Source organism: Gadus macrocephalus, chromosome 3 (genome assembly GCF_031168955.1).
Source record: "Gadus macrocephalus chromosome 3, ASM3116895v1".
NCBI classification, from domain to species: Eukaryota; Metazoa; Chordata; class Actinopteri; order Gadiformes; family Gadidae; genus Gadus; species Gadus macrocephalus.
The window spans coordinates 2,700,365-2,719,657 of NC_082384.1; the positions used below are offsets into that span (position 1 = coordinate 2,700,365).

Genomic DNA, 19,293 nt, shown 5'->3' on the forward strand with positions numbered 1-19,293 from the left:
AGGTTGGAAACGTCATTTTAAGCCTGTTTCTTATGCATGTTTATTGTGTATGCAACACATCTCCTGTCACCTATATCTGTTGGTTCAATGGACTCAGTGTAAAAAGATTTGTAAAGTAAACACAAACCATGAACATACTCGTGCGTGCTGGCTTGAAGGGGACAATGATCCTGCCTGAAGTGTGAGTATGCTATTTTTAACACAAACGGATTAACCCTAACCCTCAAATCCAGGATGCTACGTTAGGCACGTTACATCTGCTGGCCGCGGGGTGAGCTCCTCGACCAGCGACCAAAACGCGCTCACCTCCCTACAACACAAGCTCTCCACCAGTTTCCATGGGACGACACCGCCCACACAGACACCTGCCAAACACAACGACACAGACACGCTTACTACTATCAATCACGAGGAAAACTAGTTAGCACTATCTGAAGACATGACCAGCTTACTCGGCGTCGGCTACGTTTGCAAACAACATTTTCACCGGAGAAAGAGGTAAAAGCTTAGAAATAAACATTAGGGGTTCACAGGTGGGACTGTCAAGCTAGCCCATAATTAGAAGAAATAGAAGGCATAATGTGCCTTCTATTTCTAGATCTTCTGACTAAGTTTAGGGTACTTATCTGAGCCAACGACATAATCAGTCTCATTCCCATCAGACGCCATAGTGCTAGTTCTAGTATGCGTCTACCTCACGTGACGTCATCGCCGAATTGCGTAAAAAATAACCGTTACTAACCAAAAACGACAAAAACTGGACTTTATCACCATTTTGGAGACATTTCAAACTTTATATACATATTTTGAGTGCTTTATGTACCCATTAATCGAAACTTCCGGTTAACCTGCACCATGGGCTTTAAGGGTCCACTACACTCCTTAAGAGTGGTTTCTAGTGGGGGAGTTGGTTACTTATAGTCTTAGCTAAACATGGCTAATTTACATCTAATTAGCTGAATGGGCTGAACGGCCCAATTAGGCAAACTGCTTGCTTAGATTTCCTACAGAGGCAACTTGTGGATGTTGTTTTCATGCAAGAATCCCATTTAAGAACTGCAGACGCTCATTGTTTCGCAAACAAGCACCACTATGTAGCGGCCTCTGCATCCCTTAATACCAAATCTAGGGGAACATTAAAAGCACTTTAACGCAATTCTCCAATGTTATTACAGTTTTATCACACCTCCAGGATTCCTCACTAATCATAGGTGCAGATATGAACAGATATGAAATAGGTGCAGATATGAACACTTGCATTAACTTAGCACTAGATAAATCTGCTCAACACTTCCTCCACACGTACGTGCCTCAAGGGACATGCAAAAAAATTTCATCTCTTAATTTAACAGACCTATACCGTACATTAATCCTACTTTCAAACAGCAGACCTTCTACTCAGCCAGACATAATACCTACTCCAGAATAGATTATTTATGAGCTTCACCTACCTCTTTCTCTGAAATACATAATGTTTCAATTAAACCCTGCTCACTATCAGTCCACAGCATAGTCTCAGCTCATCTTATACTTCTGGGCGCTCCTCCTAGGGCACCACTCTGGCGTTTCAACACTACACTCCTCAAAAATGAAGAGTTCCGTGTCTTCTTTAGTAATGCAACAAACTTTTATTGAACTTAATACAGGATCAAGGGGGGACCCTAGAATCCTATTGGATGCCATTAAGGGCTCAATAAGAGATTCATCAATCTCATCTCATCTGAAAAAAAAGGCAACTTGAGGACAAACAACAGCACGCAAACTGATGTCTTATTAGGTAGAATTTCTCCAACAAGAACTGAGTTAAACTCCTTACTAAGGCAGAGGGCCGAGTTCTTGATTCATAGAACCAGGAGAACTTATTATTTCAATGGGCCTAGACCAGGTCACCTGTTAGCTCTAAGACTAAAACATAATGAAAAACGTTCTAACATTTTGGCCATTAAATCTCCCAATCGCACTTTAACTGAACCTGGTGAAATGAATTCGGCATTTAAAACATTCTATTCTACACTTTATAAATCTGGCCATGCTAGTAAAAACTTTTCCATGGTCTGGATTTACCTTCTCTCTCAAGACAAGAAGCAAAGGAACTAGATTCTCCCATCTCCTTAACAGAGTTAAGAGAGGCCTTTGTAAATATGAAGAAGGGCAAGTCCCCTGGTTGGGATCAGGGCTGTAGTGGAGGGTAAACGCACGTAAACACCGTTTACGCACCTCTGGAATTTAGGAAATAGCGTTTACGCACCTCTAAATAGCGTTTACGCACCTCTAAGTGGCGTTTACGCACCTCAAAGACAAAGTTTCATATTGTTGAACAAATAAACGCTGTAATCTGAATCATTTTCATCTGCGCTGTAGGCCTATGGTCTGTGACCCTCCAATCAGTGCCTTGCGGCTGCGGCGGCGACACCAATCAGGATCCAGGAAAATATGTAAACAGGAAGTATGTAAACACATGGCCCTATGCGTTGTGGATTATCATGCCTGCCTACCTGTCACTAATTAGCCATTGATATCAGGCGTTTTTTGACGAGACCTTCGAGTGCTCCCACTCCAACAGATGCCCGAAAAAGGCCTCAAGTACAAAGTAAGACTGAAGATGATCAATTCACATGAGTTGTTTTTGTGATTTATAAATCAATTTTACTTGACGAACTATTAAATGACTACGAGCATTCAGATTGGCCAATGCGTAGTCATGCTATCCGTGTACTGCCCATGTCAAAATGAGCGAAAGTCAGTCAGAGTTTTACTATCCATGTCAATTTTTTTTGGGGTTTTGGCGTATCAACTTCGCTATAGCTCGGTCGCTATGTTAAAGCCTCAATTTGGAGATGCGAGGTTGGCAGTTGCAGCCGTGGACTCCGCGGCTGAACCGTGAATCGGGCGGATGACGCAACAATTTTTTTTTTTTTAATTCGGGCGGTTGGCGGTTAAACCAATAAAAATAAAAATATTTATAAATATTTTTATTTTATATATTATAAATATTTTTATTTTATTATTTATTTTCTTTAAAGTTATTTTCCTAGCAAACTGGCCTGTTCCCCTAGAGCAGTGGTGGCCCACTAGTGGGCTGCCGAGGTATTGCAGGTGGGCCGTGGGAGACCTTTCGATTAAAAAAGAAAAATCTGAATTTATAACAAACAAACAAAAATATAATGACGGATTACTAAAAAGGATTGAATGGTTTAAGTAGATGATTAGATTAACGAAATGTGTTCAAATAGTTTCTAGGCTACGAAATCTGCCAAAAAACTGAACTTGATTTCTTTGTCAGACAACACAGTAAAGAGACGCATTGACGACATGGCTACAGATGTGTTAAAACCGCTAATAAGCAGAGTAAGCGCAAGCCGCTTTTATGCTCTCCAAATTGATGAGTCGACAGACATTGTTAACTTCGCGCATTTACTTTGTTTCGTCAGATATGAATTTGAAGGGGAGATACATGAAGATGTTTTGTTTTGCAAACCTTTACCGTCACGTACTACCGCGGAAACCATTTTTGAATCTCTGAATGCATTCGTGGTTTCCAATGATATCGACTGGACCAAGTGTGTTGGGCTCAGCACTGACGGAGCACAAGCTATGGTGGGGAGACTCAATGGAGTCGCAAAAAGGGTCAAAGCCGTAGCTCCGCTGATGACAGCTGTCCACTGCTGCCTACACAGAGAGGCACTGGCTACAAAGACTATGTCTGCAGAGTTAAAGACCGTTTTAGAAGAAGCGGTGAGAGCGGTGAATTTTGTTAAAAGTCGTCCACTACAGTCACGCTTGTTCTCCATATTATGTTCAGAGATGGGGAGCGAGCACCAACAGCTTCTCCTGCACACCGAAGTCCGGTGGCTTTCGCGTGGCAAGGTGCTCACTCGACTCGTTGAACTTCGGAACGAACTCAGAAAATTTTTCCTCGACTCTCGGTTTGACTTGTCAGACCGATTTGGTGACTTTGACTGGATCTGTAAGTTGACCTATTTGGCTGACATATTCGGCTACCTAAATGGACTCAATCTATCCTTGCAGGGAAAAGCTGTGACCACATTCCATGTCCACAGTAAGATAGAGGCCACAATTCGGAAGCTCGAGCTATGGGAGAGACGGGCCCGACAGAACAACTATGAGTCCTTCGACAATCTATCAGAACTTCTCATTCAAGAGGAAAGACAGATCCCGGATTCTGTGGCAGATGCCGTCACAGAACACCTGCAGACCCTGCGGACGCAGCTCCGGGTGTACTTCCCGGTGCTCAGCGAACAGCACCGCTGGATTCAGAATCCGTTTGCCTCCCATAATGAGGATGTCCTCGCAGGTCTGAGCTCCAAAGAGCAAGACAGCCTTGTGGAGTTATCTTGTGACTCTGCTTTGAAACATGTCTTCACACAGAAGGAGTTAACACATTTCTGGATGCACACACACACAGAATACACTGATTTGGCAAACAAGGCATTGATGTTTCTGATGCCTTTTAGCACCACATATTTGTGTGAAACTGGTTTTTCCGTGCTCGTGGTATTAAAGATAAAGTATAGGAATAAACTGGATGTTGAGCCAGATCTCCGTTTAAAGCTGACATCCATTCAGCCAAACATCAAGTCTTTGACATTGGCTATGCAGCATCAACCTTCTCATTAGCGTAGGTCAGGTATGAACGAATATTTATGAATTAAAAGTTGATGAATTCAATGAACAGTTAAATTTATTTATAGGTAATGCAAATATGTTGAACAGTTTTTTTTATTTTAAACAGAACATTGATCAAAATTACATTCAATAAATGAAGAAATGCTTAATCTCATTGTCGTCTCATAGTTATGAATATGCAAAAATGTGGGTAGGCCGCGGAAGATTTTCAGAATTTAATTTGGGCCTCAGCAGTCTAAAGGTTGGGAACCTCTGCCCTAGAGGAACCGTATGGGTAATCCAAGTTGAAACAACTTGGCCCAAAGGTTCAGACTTGATGACAGAAAAATTCTTGAAGGCTATAGGGATTTTAAGGATAACTCAAGCATCATTCCAGAAAACCTTGCACCACTCCTGAATATCGACCATCTCATTCCAGTTAGCACTGCTGAGTGTGAGAGGGGATTCAGCTTAATGAATATCATAGTGTGCCACCTGAGATGCAGTCTGCACCTGGTCACAGTGTCGTCCTTGATGTTTATTCAACTGAATGGCCCACCACTCACAAAATTCAATCCAACACGTATGTGAAGTCCTGGCTGGTGAAGCACAGGGGAGCCATGAACCCCAGAACACGCCCCTGCAAGGCAGGACCTGACGTGGAGGACAAGGAGGCCCTCTGGGCACTACTGTGAAGCATGCATACTAATACACACACATACACACATGCCATAGATATAGTTCTTAATCTTGAATAACTTGAATAAACTACATACACATTTATTGACTGTTATTGATTGATTTAATATGACTTTAATTGATAACATAATGGAACATAGCCAGGCTAGCCTTACAGAGTCGCAACACTTTGCGTTGCGTTGTGTCGTTGTGTCTGATCACAAAATTCATAGTTTACCCACCTCTAATTTGACCACTACAGCCCTGGTTGGGATGGTATTCCCCCAGAACTATATCTTACTTTTTGGGGCATACTTGGCCCACCACAGTGCAGTAACTATAGACCCCTGTCTCTTCTCAATGGGGATGTCAAACTCTTTGCTAAGGTACTCGCCACACGCCTAGAACAATATCTGACAAAACTGATACACAAAGACCAAACTTAGAATTTATTATTATTATTATTATTATTTATTAGCACCTGACAACATGCGCCGCTTTCTGCATATTATCCATGCGACAAGTACAATTGATCTTCCCTGCTCTGTCCTGTCGCAAGATGCTGAAAAAGCATTCGACAGAGTGGAGTGGGATTATCTATAGGCTGCTTTGGAAACCTTTGGGCTAGGTTCTCAATTTCTGAAAACGATCAAGGTCTTGTATGGCAACTCGTAAATCTGCCAATTGCTGGGGTATGGCAACCCCAGCAATGGTTCACACAGGAAATATTTTCTTCACCCAGTTTCCAGTTTGCCCGTTTATATTAAGGGGCACTTAATATGGGGTTGTCCCCTGTCCCCATTACTTTTTGCTCCATCTCTAGAACCATTGGCCCAGAAAATTAGACAGCATCCCTCTGTACTTCCTAAAAGAAAATAGAATATCATTAAATACTGATGATATCTCACTATGTTGGTGACGCAGGGTCCTCAATACCACATTTATTATCTGCTTTTGATGTATTCAGTTCTCTATCTGGATATAAGATTCATTTGACTAAATCATCATTAATAGGCATGGGCATGATTAATCGACAAACGAGTTGACTAGTTGATCGTTAAGAATTTCGTCGATTACGTACATTTTTCATCGATTAAAATAATAGTGTACAATTAAACATTTTACCACACAGGGGCAATATTTAAATTTGCGGCTCCCCGCAATAAACATCCCGCTTCGAACGGTGAACTCTTTACGCCTAGCAGCTATAAAAAGCTATAAAAACTATAAAAATACTTAATGCAGGCTATGTGGAAAATGCGCCGACTTTGGCCCAGCCTGGCTCCGCCCTTTTCTGCTACGTAGCTAAGATGGCTGCCGTTGTGTACGAAAAGTGTACGTCGCCAGACACTTGAGTACACCATCCGGGTCCTTTCAGTACACTTATTTTCGCCCGATCTGAATCGGAACGCCCTACTTACTCAAACTTAGGCTAGTAAGTACGGATAGTATGGATATTGGAACACGGCGATATATTTCAAAAGTAATCATGAAGCGGACGACGCCACGGCGAAGTCTGGTGTGGGACCATTATGATTTAAAAAATGACTTCTTGGGGAGCACTATAGACCTACCACTCAAGGCGAGGTTGGCATCGAAGCAGAAATAAAGAACTTTCTGAGCCCTTGGATTGCACCCCTACAGGCTGGTGGAAAGTTGTTCCCCCGCCTTGCCAAGTTAGCACAGAGGTATTTGTGCGTCACGGCAACGTCGGCCCCCTCAGAGCGGTGTTTTCGGCGGCTGGACTGACGGTTACCAGGCTGCGGTCGGGTCTGACCCCAGAGCATGGAAACATGCTCATCTTTCTGAACAAAAATCTGTATACTGGTTCTGAAGGTGCGTGAGTTACTGGTTCTATTTTCAGAAGCATTGTTACTAAGCCTAATTCATTGTTCTCTGCCTTCTTTTGCTGCCTTTTTTTTTATATTTTGCGTTACATTTGGCAAAACCTGTCAGAATTAAGAATAATATGCTTTTAGTTAAGTTATAACATGATTGTTTTTTTTTATGTTATTGTTATTATTTTGGGAAGAAACTAGGGTTGTGTTTATGTTTATGAGCACCGGCTTCGAGCTGCAGGCTCTGTTGCTTAGAGCAGAGTAGCGCATAACTATTGAACGGATCTGGTTTAACTGAGTTGTTCATCTAATAATAAAGATCCCAATTAGGAAAACACTGTTTTTGTATTTTCATTGCATTTTTAATATAGCATATTAATACTTAAGCAATATCACACGAGAGGGAGTGCGTTGTATCAGCACGGCTGTGATTGTGCCGAAGATAATCACAGCCGTGCTGATATTCACTACAACAGCACGACCTCGAGTGTGATATTGCTTAAGTGAAAATACAAAAACAGTGTTTTCCTAATTGGGATCTTTATTATTAGATGAACAACTCAGTTAAACCAGATCCGTTCAATAGTTATGCGCTACTCTGCTCTAAGCAACAGAGCCTGCAGCTCGAAGCCGGTGCTCATAAACATAAACACAACCCTAGTTTCTTCCCAAAATAATAACAATAATTCTAACAGTTCTACAAGCACCATTAATTAGTTTAACATTTGTTTGTTTATTTAATGATTTATTTGGCACCGCCAACACAAATGGATCCGCGACTGGGACTGAACACACACTAGCTAGCAGAACATAAACAGCGGAGTGATACATGTATAGTTAAAAGTCCCGGTGCTGTTATACTTGGTCGGAACTAAATTCTAATGTAAAATATTAATGATTAATCGACTAATTGATCGTTAATTCTCCAGACGATCGACTAAGACAACTTAATCGAATGCCCATCCCTAATCATTAATGCATTTAAATTCAGCCTTGTCACCTACACCCCTGCCCTCTAAGATCCCAATAGTAAGGCAGTTTTGGCATCTTTGGGTTGACACATTCCCTTCTACTTTTTCTATAGCAACAAAAAACTTTCAAGGCATATATAATTAAGTCGAGAAGGATCTTGAACACTGGTCTAAGCTTCCAAATTCCCTTCAAGCTCACATATCGATTGTAAAAATGGATGTACCTCCTTGCATAATTTTTTGTTCCTCTATTGTTCCCCTTGCACCACCAAAAGGGTCTTGGGAAAAATTACATTCACTCATATCTAAATTTGTATGGAATGGGAAAAGACGGACTGAAATGAAAAACTCTTCAACGAGATAGGACACTGGGGGGACTAGCTTTACCTAATTTTAAGATGTATTTCTGGTCCTTTGATCTTTGCCCCTTATCTGTATGGGTTAATCTCAATGCTTCAGTGTCTTGGAGATCAATTGAGGAAAACCTTTCACCTCATAGACTACAAGACCTGGTCTACTCCAACATTCCGTCTAAAAAAGTTAATAAGTGCTTCGGCCCTCTGTAATGAAACATACTGGGGTAGATCTTAAATGGCATAAACATGCCCCTGTATTCAATAACTTCTCTCTTCTTATTGGCAATACACCATTTTATTTTCCTCAATGGATTGGTAAAGGAGTTTATATTCTCCGAGATTTGTATGATGGTTTAAGGGCTTTAATGATCTAAAAGCAGAGTATGATTTATCGGGCACATCATTTTTCTTTTACTTGCAATAGAGATCTGCCATGAAGGCATATGGTGTCCCATGTGGAGTACCACTCCGAACACATCAGTTGCATAAATTATTTGCTGTACAAGGCAGGGCTCCAGACCGGGCTCCGCAAAATTTGAGAATGCGCAACTGAATTTTACAGCTGATCGAGCGCGGGAAACCGGCGCGGGTCTCTGAGAAGGAGAACGATCTCAACCTGCCACTCAAACAATGAGCAAGCGAACAATTGATTCGTTCTACCGACCTGCGGCACTTGCGGCTAGTAGTGTGCCAGTGCCACAGTCTACAGAGTCGGAGGATGATGATTCAGAGGATCATGTGGCTAAAAAGGGCCGAACCCAACATTTTAGGGAAGACTGGCTGCGAGAATTTTGCTGGTTAAGGTACTGCAAGGAGACGAAATCCATGAACTGTGAATGTTGCAGACGCTACCCAAGAAATGCGGGGAACACCAAGTTTGCCAAGACACTGCAGGTACTTCGATTTAACACGGCATACTTCGTTGCTAAGGAGGAACTACCCTTCACCAAGTTCAAAAGCCATCTCGACCTTCAAAGGAAAAATGGCTTAAAATGTAACGACACATACAACGATACAGCATGCGCACAATTCGTTGGAGTAACTGCGGACACTCTGAAGGGGAAGACTTACACGAAGATCAAGGATGCTCCGTATTTATCAATTATGATCGATGGGGACACCGACGTTTCAACAAAGGAATGCAAAATCATATACGGAAGGATCCTAATCGAAGGGAAACCAAGGAATATTTTGATTGGCCCCATCTAAGTGAAATACGCACACGCTCAAGGTATGTTTTAATTCAAATTATGTTTGGATCACTAATTTCTGTATCCGTCTTTACTGCGAATATGTTTGTAGTTTAAATAATCACTGCAGGTGCCATAAAGGGCTTTTCACACGAGCGGCCAGAGAGGAGGCGCAGCATCCTGTCAAACGGCACGACAAGTGGGCGCACTCCCGTGAAACTGACGCTACTGTTCTCGAACGCATGCGCGCACACGTGAAAACAGTTTGGATAGATGAGAACTGTTTATCTTTAATTAACTAATATAACCCCTTTTTAATTTTAAGGTGTATATCAGGGCTATTCAACCTCCTTATCAAGTGGGCCGAAAAGGAAAACCACTGGGGGTTCATGGGCCACACAGAGTAAAACTACGTGAATGAATCGCTACAAATAAATCGTACTTAAAGTAGTGTTAACTTAATATATATAGTACTACTTAGGGGTGTGACGAGATCTCGTGCTACGAGATCTCGCGAGATTAAACTCGACGATATTACCCGTCGCGTTAAAAATCGGTCTCGCGAGATTTGTGAGCTATCCAAACTTCTATTTGTGGCCTGTAGGGGCAGTAATGCGCCTTTGCTACGTCTAGCCTGCCAGAACCTAACGAAGGAGAAGGAAAAGAAGAAGAGGAGGAAAAGGAGGGGAAGCAGGGGAAGCAGCCATAGGCAGCCAGAATGACGTCGGAAAATACCCGTAATACCGTCGAAGATGCCCCCGCCACTTTTCAATCATTTGTTTGGCAACATTTTGGGTACCCGGCGGAAATGATGAATGGCAGTAGAGTGACTGATAAGACACTTGCCAAGTTGTCAGTGACATACTTGGTCAGACTCTGTTTGCACTATTTGCACTCTGTATTGATGGAGTAGAACTTTGATTTGGTTTCGCACACAATATTGTTTGCACTTGAAAAATGAGAATTATTGAATTAAATTTATTTTACTCCAACTTTTATAAATTTTAGTTTTAGTTTCAATTTCATGCATGTAAAGAGTTATAAAAAAACATTTCAAAATGCTTGTGCAACTCGGTTAAATAAAAGTCTGTTGGTCCAGTCATATTTATTGTCATTGTAGTTTTCTTAAAATCTCGTCTCGTTCTCGTGAACCGAATGTGTATCGTCACACCCCTAGTACTACTACATGGAATAAACTTGTCAGACGCATTCCTTCGATCTTCACAAAGGATCTTCACATCCTTCCTTCACCTTTAATCGTATCATTATAAAAGATTTTGTTCTCACATATTTTGGACACGTATTTAGAATTAAACAATGTTGTTTGAATCATCACAAAACAGAACTACTGTACATATGAGACATTTTGAGCCAATGAGTCAGTGAGAAAGATTGCACTGCCTTGTTTGCCTAGTTTGGCTCATCCTGAGACACTCATGCAGCTTCTCATAGGTCATGGAGCAACGTGCCCTTGTTCTGATGGCATTCATATGAGGAAAGCTAGACTCAAACGTATCGGTTGAGCCAAACATTGTCAGAATAAGTGATGTCAGTTCCTGTTTGTCGGGTACTGATACTGGCTAGTATCACCGGCTACACACAGAAACCTCATTTGCATGCAACTATGTTTCTCCTTTATATTTATTTATTTTTTGCATGCAACCTCTTGCGGGCCAGGAAAAAAATTAAGAGGGGCCGCATTTGGCCCACGGGCCGCTACTTGAATAGGCCTGGTGTATATGATGCCACCAAAGAGGCCTTCCAGCATCTAGGGACAGAAACAGGGTGTTAGAGAAGACAGTCGCCATGGGAGCTGATGGTGCATCTGTCAATCTCGGGCATAAAGGAGGGGTAATAGCCCTCCAAGCTGAGGCAGGGGCTTTTATTGTCCCATTTCATTGCATGCCACATAGGTAAGTTACATGGGAACCTTCAGAATAAACATAGGGTTCTAGCCTATGCATCTTTAATTTAAGTTGAATTCCTTGTAAGTGTAGACTGAAGCTGGCAATGCTATCTGGGCAAAGGAACATTTCCATGGTGGATCATGTCTGCAGTCTCCTCAACATGGTTTGGAAGACATACCACTTCAGCTGCAAGTCTATGAGAGAACTACGAGCACTTGGAGAGGAGTTGGGTGTGCGTGTCAAAGTACCGGGTATTGTCAGTGGGACACGCTGGCTTCCACATGTGACCAGGGCCCTGCAAACCTTGCTGAAACCTGGAGGAAAGGATGGACATCTGCAGAACCCTGGCCAGTTCACAGCAGTATTTTACCACATGGACCATTTGACTGCATCATCCACCAATGCTGATATTGTTGGGAGATCAAAGAAGGTCTGTATTTAATTTAAAACATATTTAATGTATGGAAGGCATACAAATAACTGTTAACAAATAATATTTGTGGTTAGTGGTTACTAATTGGTTATGTCTTGCAGGTCAAGAAGATGATTGAAGATGGAAGCTTTGTGGGTTTCTGTCACTTCTTGACTGACTTGTTTGAGGACAAATTCACCCTTCTTCTCCAAAGAAATTATGTTATTTTGCCCCAGGTAATGTTGACATGTTAAGAATATAGTTGAACCTTATTAAAACAGAGTAGGCTGCAAATAATTTTAATCAAGTCATATGTAGCTTTTCCCCTTCATGCGTTTCACAAGGAAAATGTTTTACAGGCTGTGAATGGGATTGAGAATCTCATTGCAACTATTGAGGCCATGTCAGTGAGATGCAAGCCAGGTGGTAGGCTGGCAGAATTACTGGCAGACCTTCAGGCCCAGAGAAGACAACAAGAGGGTGAGCGTGAGCCTCACCCTGTACACAAGTATCAGGTCAGCAGTTTTTACTTTTTGTTGTCAATTTTAGATTTGGAGTTTATTTTAATTGTTTCTTGTCCAAATGTTAAACATTGTGTGAACTCAGGGGATCACCATCAAAGGTGAAGCTGCTGTGCTGGGAAAGGAAGGACTCTCCATGGCAAGCACACCTAAGCTGCAACAAGCAGTGAGAGCAACCATAGACTGCACTGTGCCTCATTTGAAGCAAAGATTCAGCAGTCTGCTTCGTAAGTGAAAGCACAGAATTATAGATAAAAAAGAATCTGTGAAGATTAGATAAGCTATCATCATGACACATTCATCTTTCTCTTTCTCTCAACTCTGTCTTTCTATTCCTTGATAGATGAAGAGTCTACATCAGCAACAGCAAAGACAGTGAAGTCATTCAAGACTTTCAGTCATGATTCCTGGCCAAAGCAACGAGATCAGCCGACAGCTGGACTTCCTGCTAGACAACTTCTCCTCTGACTTAACAAGGCTAGTGACTATTTTTAAATGATCATAAAGTAATAAAAAGTATAACACAAAGCAACATTTCAACATCTACTATGATCCTTAACCAAGATTGTTTGGTATGTTTTTCCTTTCACTCTTTTCAGAAATGGCTGTGATTCCAATCTGGCTAGAGAGGAGTATCAATCCATGAAGACATTCATCTTCAGGAACTACATGGACAAGTCTTACCATGCCTTATGGGAGATGATGGAAACAAAGTTGCCAGTCTGCTCTGATTACAAGGTAACCCATTATTATCATATCCTTGTTGATTTAGCAATTATTACTTTTTGATTAAATATAACCTGTGCTAATGATCCATTCTAGAACATCCTACATCTTGTGCACATCATGCTGGTCCTGCCGGTCTCCTCTGCTGTATTTGAAAGGGGATTTTCTGCTCAGAAGAGGATTCAATCTGATGTCAGGGGGTCCCTACATGTAAACACTGTGGAGGACTTCATTTGAATTAGCATGGAGGGACCTAGTTTACAAGAGTTTGATGCCAAGGAAGCTGTACAAACATGGTTCAGTTCGGGTCATAGGTCTAGGAGGCCAAATTACAAGGGCTGGCCTTCTGAGCCTCCTAGTGGAACACAGGAGGATCTGCTCTAAGTGAAGGCACACGTTGTTCAGGCCTGTCTACTTGTTCTGGTGGAATGTTATTGGCCAGTGCCCCTAATGTTTACATACATTTGTTAGAAAAGTTACTAAGCACTTTATTTTATTCTGAATCTATGTTTTATTGTACAGTGTACGTCACTATGTTGAATCTTCAAAATAAGAAATGACACTGAATTTGAAACGGCACATTGTAATTTCTGCATCTTTTATCAAAATCTTTATTAGTAATAGTGCTTTAATAGTGCTATATAAATAAAGTTGCCTTGCCTTGCCTAATACAGTGAAAATGTGTAGAAATGTGAATATTTGGTTAGCATGTTGATTAACGGTTCGTGCCCCTAAAATTTCTGGTTGCACTCCTAAAATTTTCAGTTAGGGGCTACAGTGCTCCTAGTGAAAAAAGTTAGTCTGGAGCCCTGCAAGGGCAGACACGTGGGATGGTTTCTAAAGTTTATAAATGTATCTCTAATCCTCATATCTCTTTAGCAGTGGGAAGTGTTTGGAGTAGGGATATTTCCTCTGCAGATGAGGAAGAGATTGGCTCGGACACAGTATGGGAAAATCTACAGGATACCTCCAAAAACCCTCATCACATTTTAAATGTATACATAGGATGTATCTTACTCCAAGAAAACGTCATACTATGAAAATCATCCCATCTCCTAACTGTGACCTATGTACACTTACTTTGACCCTCGGGAACGAATAATCAAATATTTTGACCCCTCCCTATTACATATTGTTTACAAGCAGTGTTATAACGCAGTTTAGAAGCACGTTGTTCGGTAACGCCGTTATTTTTTCAGTAACGGGGTAATCGACCTAATTACTGTTTCAATCATTACAACAATTACAATTGCAATTAGCGCATTTAGCAGACGCTTTTATCCAAAGCGACTTACATCGGTTAGTATACACATTGACACACCGACGGCAGAGTCAACCATGCACAGCCAGCTCGTCAGGAGCAGTTAGGGTTAAGTCTCTTGCTCAGGGACACATCAACACTCAGCTAGGAGTAGCTGGTTACCGTTACTGTACATTAAATGCGGTACATTACTATGAATTAATTGAATAAACTGCGTAATCCAAACGCACCCCTGGCTCCAAACACAAACTGTTAGTGAGGAGACCGGGTGGGTTAACAACGAGATAAGCGATTATGATTGGCTAAGGCAGTCATGTTTCATGGTAGCCAATCGGAGCCAGTGTTTTTACCCACGCGCCAGGACACACGCGCCACACACACGCGTGCACACACACCAAACAGATTAAATGAAGCAGCAGAAATGGCCAGTCCGGAGCAATCCGATGAAAAGTTGGCATTTTCTAGGTGTTCAACTGATCACAAAACTCACGGTTCGTGTCACGGTTTTTGAGTCACGGGTCGGATCATTTTCGGATCAACCACAACAATAAAGATAACAAGACAAATGTGACTTTAAATAAAATCTTCAAAAGTGTAAAAACAAAATAAAGTGAACAATTTGCTAATAATCCCGCTTTAAGCATAGTCAATATTTAAAAAAATTGCCATCTGAGGCATTATTCCTTATTTTTTAACATGGATAGTAAATAATATCTAACCCTGGATTTACTATTCAGGATGTCTGCATTGCCTGGGGAGAGTTTAGAGTCTACATTCTCCCCAGGCAATGCAGACATCCTCATCTTCTTTTTCATCAAGTATGGTGGCGAAATACAGTTTTTGTCTTGTTTTATTTGGGATTATGTAAATCCATTGATTTCGGTTGGAAGACTCATTGCTCATTTCAAGGGAGGTTGGATGTAGTCTTTTCACTCGGTTCTAGCCCTACGGTTGACACGGAGAACCGAGCGAAAAAACTACAAACAAACATAAACATGTCCGCTTCTGGTTCCTGTTTCAATGGGATTTACGGAATGCCAAATAAAACACAACAGAAACAGAATTTCGCTACGATACTTGATGTTGTTAATACCGGAATTGTCCTTTAAGCATGCGCTGATCACGTGAACGCACACATTTTTTTTTAATCAGCTGATCCGCGGATCACTTGCGTCCCGAACTGTGAGGGTAGATCCGTACGGATCACGGGTAACCCGTGAACCGTTGCACCACTAGCATTTCTGTAGTATTCGGCAGGTGTTCCACAGCCTTTGCAACCAAGCAAATCAAAATTCAGTTCGAAGTATATCAGGGCCTTGAATGGACAGTTCAACCATTTAGCACATTAAGGCCGAGTGAAAACTGCTCAGAAAAATCCAAATCTTTGACATATAGAAACTTTCTTTTTTTACAGTCACGCAAATAGTTACTTTCCCTGGTAACCAGTTGCTCATATTATAGAGTAATTCATTTACTAACTCAGTTACCTTCTGGAACAAGTAGTGAGTAACTGTAACTAATTACTTTTTTAAAGTAACATTCCCAACACTGTTCGCAAGTGATAAACCAGCTCATCTGGCAACCGTCTTTAAGTCCTTCTGGGAGACAGCTTAAAAGCTTAGTACACTCTCAGTTGATCCACTTGGTTTGCTTCCATGGCTACAGCACCCTGTGTTTTTGTGCCAGTTTGTTTCATATCTGTCAACCTAGGTATTCGCCTTAATTTCAAAGGAGAATATACAGGCTGCAGCATTGTAGTCTGCCATTATCAGATCATGTTTCTTAAATCTCTGATGACATACCATGGTAATTTAATAATTCAGCAAAGTTCATGGGATACATTCTCCTCTAAATTATCATTATTCCTACCATGATAATCAAGTGATTCCTGGAGGTGATTAGGATTTAGTATATTCTAAGGAGGCCGGTGTGAGTGTTATAACCTACCTCCAGGTGATCCCGAAGGTGGGCCTTGGAGAGGGGTATGGCCAGATGTCCTGGGCCGGCTTGGCGTTGTAGTTGAAGATGGACACCTCCCGCAGACCTCCCCGTCTGGCCAGCACCTTCAGGTCATCGCTGGGCAACACAAAAATACTCTTGCGGTTGCTCTTGGTAACAAACTTCCTGTAGGAGGGCAGCGCCGTGTCCGACCGGGCCTTCTTGGTGCGTGAGAATTTGAGGAGGCGGACACGGCCCTTGGTGGAGAACGATTGGATCACCGCCACCATATTACCGTCTCCGTTCAGCATGCTGTAGGAGGCCGACAGCAACGTCCTTTGCTCTTGCGTCAATGTTTCGCTCTGGCTGTCTTCTGATTGGCAGTCGGGGCTGGGGGAGTAAAATTTGGTCATCGTAGTGAGGTTGGATACTGCGCTACACTCGGGCGCTGCTGTGTTTCCAAAACTGCTCTCCGGCACTTTGGCGATCTTTGTTGCCATGGAAACCGTGGTCCTCTGCTCTGCGCCTTCACCGCCCTCCTCCATGAGACTGCCCCCCGCGCTGGGATACTGGGCCGAGGGGACAGGGGAGGGAGGCATGCGGATGACCCTCACCGCTGCTTTCCTCCGGCCCTCCGTGGTGCTGTCCTGTTGGGTAATGCTGGGGGGGGGCGCCACTACACTGCTCTCCAGCCTTGCGATCTTCACTGGAGGCTGGAGGTCCTGGTCCAAAGCAACCCTCTGGCACTCGGTCTCTTTCCGGCTGGGAGCCGGGTGCGGTTCAACGCTTCTCATTGCTTCTGACTTGTCGTTCAGCGAGACCATGTCTCCATTGACCAGCTGCTTTGCCTTGGGCAAAGCAGGGCGACTATCTCCCTCCCCCACCTTATCCACGCTGTTATTGACTTTGATGCAGAGGCTAGTCGTCTCCTCCACATCCCCCTCCAGGCTGTCTTTGCCGTTCATCTGAACAGGAACTGGGTTTGCCTCCATCGGTCTGCCTTGACTGACCTCTTGGATCTTCTGCTGATGCTCTTCTTTGCACCTTTCTTCTGCCTTCAGAGTTACAAGATTATCAGGTTCAGATGATTTAGGCACAGAGACCTCAGGACTGCCATGATCAGTACCTCGAGGCTTGCCTATGTCTGCTAGAATGCATGCAGTTGGTTGCCCCGAAGAGCTCTGAGTGGGTTGTACAGACGAGGCCACTGATTCCTCACACAGTGAGGGACCCTCTTGCTTTGTGCTGCTAGAAACAGCTGCATTGGGCCCTGTAGTCCTTTGCTGCAGACCCATTTCCTGTGTCTGTTTTTTTAATGAAGGTGATTCCAAACCAGTACGGTCTCTAGATGGGGTGCCTGCAGTAGGAAGGGCCAGGGGATGAGAAGCACTCTCCTGTGCAGGTTTCAAGTCTGCCTCCTCCTCTTTCACCGTCCCTGACCCAGGAGTCCCTGCTAAAGAGGGACATGACTGGGTCTTGACTTCCGCCAAGGTCGTGCGCTGAACCTGGGCCAGAGCCAAAGCCAGGGGCTTTAGTGGAGACCTCGTCCGGACCAGGGTGCCCGGTGCTGAGGAAGGAGTCTCCGAAGGCTGTGAGGCTGCCGGGGGTTTGGAGGTCGGGACCTGTTGCCTCTGCTTCTCCTCTAGTGTGTGTTGTTTGACTCGCCGATCTAGTAGACCGTCCAGCTTTGAGGCCTTGAGCATCTTGTAGGCGACACGGGTCAGGAAGCCCTTGCTGACATCAACAACGTCGTAGTTGAAGGGGCGCTCACACACAGCAGCGGGCTCCTGCTTTGTGCTGGCCTCCATTTCTGGCAAACTGGTCCCTGGATGGGCATCAACTTGTAAGACATAAATCACATTTCCAGCATTAGACTTGGAGATGAACCAATATTAATTCAGCAAAGATAGTATAATGTCAGACTAATTGCCCGTACCAAATATGTTCTTTACTCTACTGGGCCCACAACTTTATTTTTATAGTTCAGACTGCAGAGGACCCCCCCCCAGTCTTACCTTTATCTGGTCTCTCAACTCCAGGATCCACCTCCATCTTGTCCTCCACATCTACCTTTCTCTCCTTCTTCTTCTTCTCCATCCCCATCTCCTCCTCCTTCCCCTCCTCAGTCTTCATCCCCTCCTCCTTCCCCATCTCCACTTCCTCCTCCTTACCCTTCTCAGCCTTCTGACAGTGTTCTGTTGGATCCTCGGGGGTGATGGAGGAGTCCAAGGGCTCCTGGATGCTGTTCGCTGGAGCTTCCTGAGGTTCATCTTGTGTCCCTGTTACGGGCCTTCTGCCCAGGTCTAGCAGAGTGCATTTCTCGCCAAATTTGGCATCTAGGAAAAGGGGGAGATTGTTTGAATTGGCAGCATTCTAATACATCAAAGCAGGACGAGAGGACGGTTGAAGCGATCAGGGAACCCTGCAGAGGGTAGGATGCATCAAAGGGGAAATGACTTACAAAGCCAAACAGGACTATACTAGTAAATACAAACTATTTGGAATCATAGTTTTAATTCTTAAGACGACAGATGATGAGAACAGGGGGACAAGGTGAGAGGTATTTGATGTGATTGGGTGGCACCTTCCAGTTCCTTGCGGTAATTTGGGTTTGTGTTCCCGGGCAGCTTGGGGTGGAAGCGCTGTACGTGGGTCTTACTGATCCAGCTCCAGCCTCCGTACCCCGTGACCCGGTACTCTTCCCCCTTCTGCTTCCACACCTTCAACCCACGGAGAGGGGACAGGAGAACAAGGGCAGGTTAGTGACGCAAGTTAATGACGCGGAAGGGAGGAGAACCCAGTTAAAAAGGGACTCCTTCACATGCTGCTGCAGTGCGCAACAAACACAGAGCCCCAACACGCCCTGTAG

At 43.3% G+C, this 19,293-nt stretch overlaps 1 protein-coding gene and 1 long non-coding RNA gene across 2 annotated transcripts in view; both read right to left on the bottom strand.

Annotated features, from left to right (window-relative positions):
• The window catches only part of LOC132453342 (nucleosome-remodeling factor subunit BPTF-like), a 185,466-nt gene that overhangs the window by 103,106 nt on the left and 63,067 nt on the right, over positions 1-19,293 (bottom strand). Inside the window, exons 13-15 of the mRNA XM_060046187.1 lie at positions 19,009-19,144; positions 18,440-18,760; positions 16,434-18,264 (exon numbers count right to left, since the gene is read on the bottom strand). Coding sequence (XP_059902170.1) covers positions 16,434-18,264; positions 18,440-18,760; positions 19,009-19,144 — 2,288 coding nt within the window. The remainder of the gene's footprint in view (positions 1-16,433; positions 18,265-18,439; positions 18,761-19,008; positions 19,145-19,293) is intronic.
• LOC132453395 (uncharacterized) lies at positions 7,352-10,490 on the bottom strand. Its single transcript, XR_009524695.1, has 2 exons — positions 7,824-10,490; positions 7,352-7,640 (listed from the first exon to the last, which is right to left on the bottom strand). It is a non-coding gene; the product is annotated as an uncharacterized LOC132453395 (long non-coding RNA).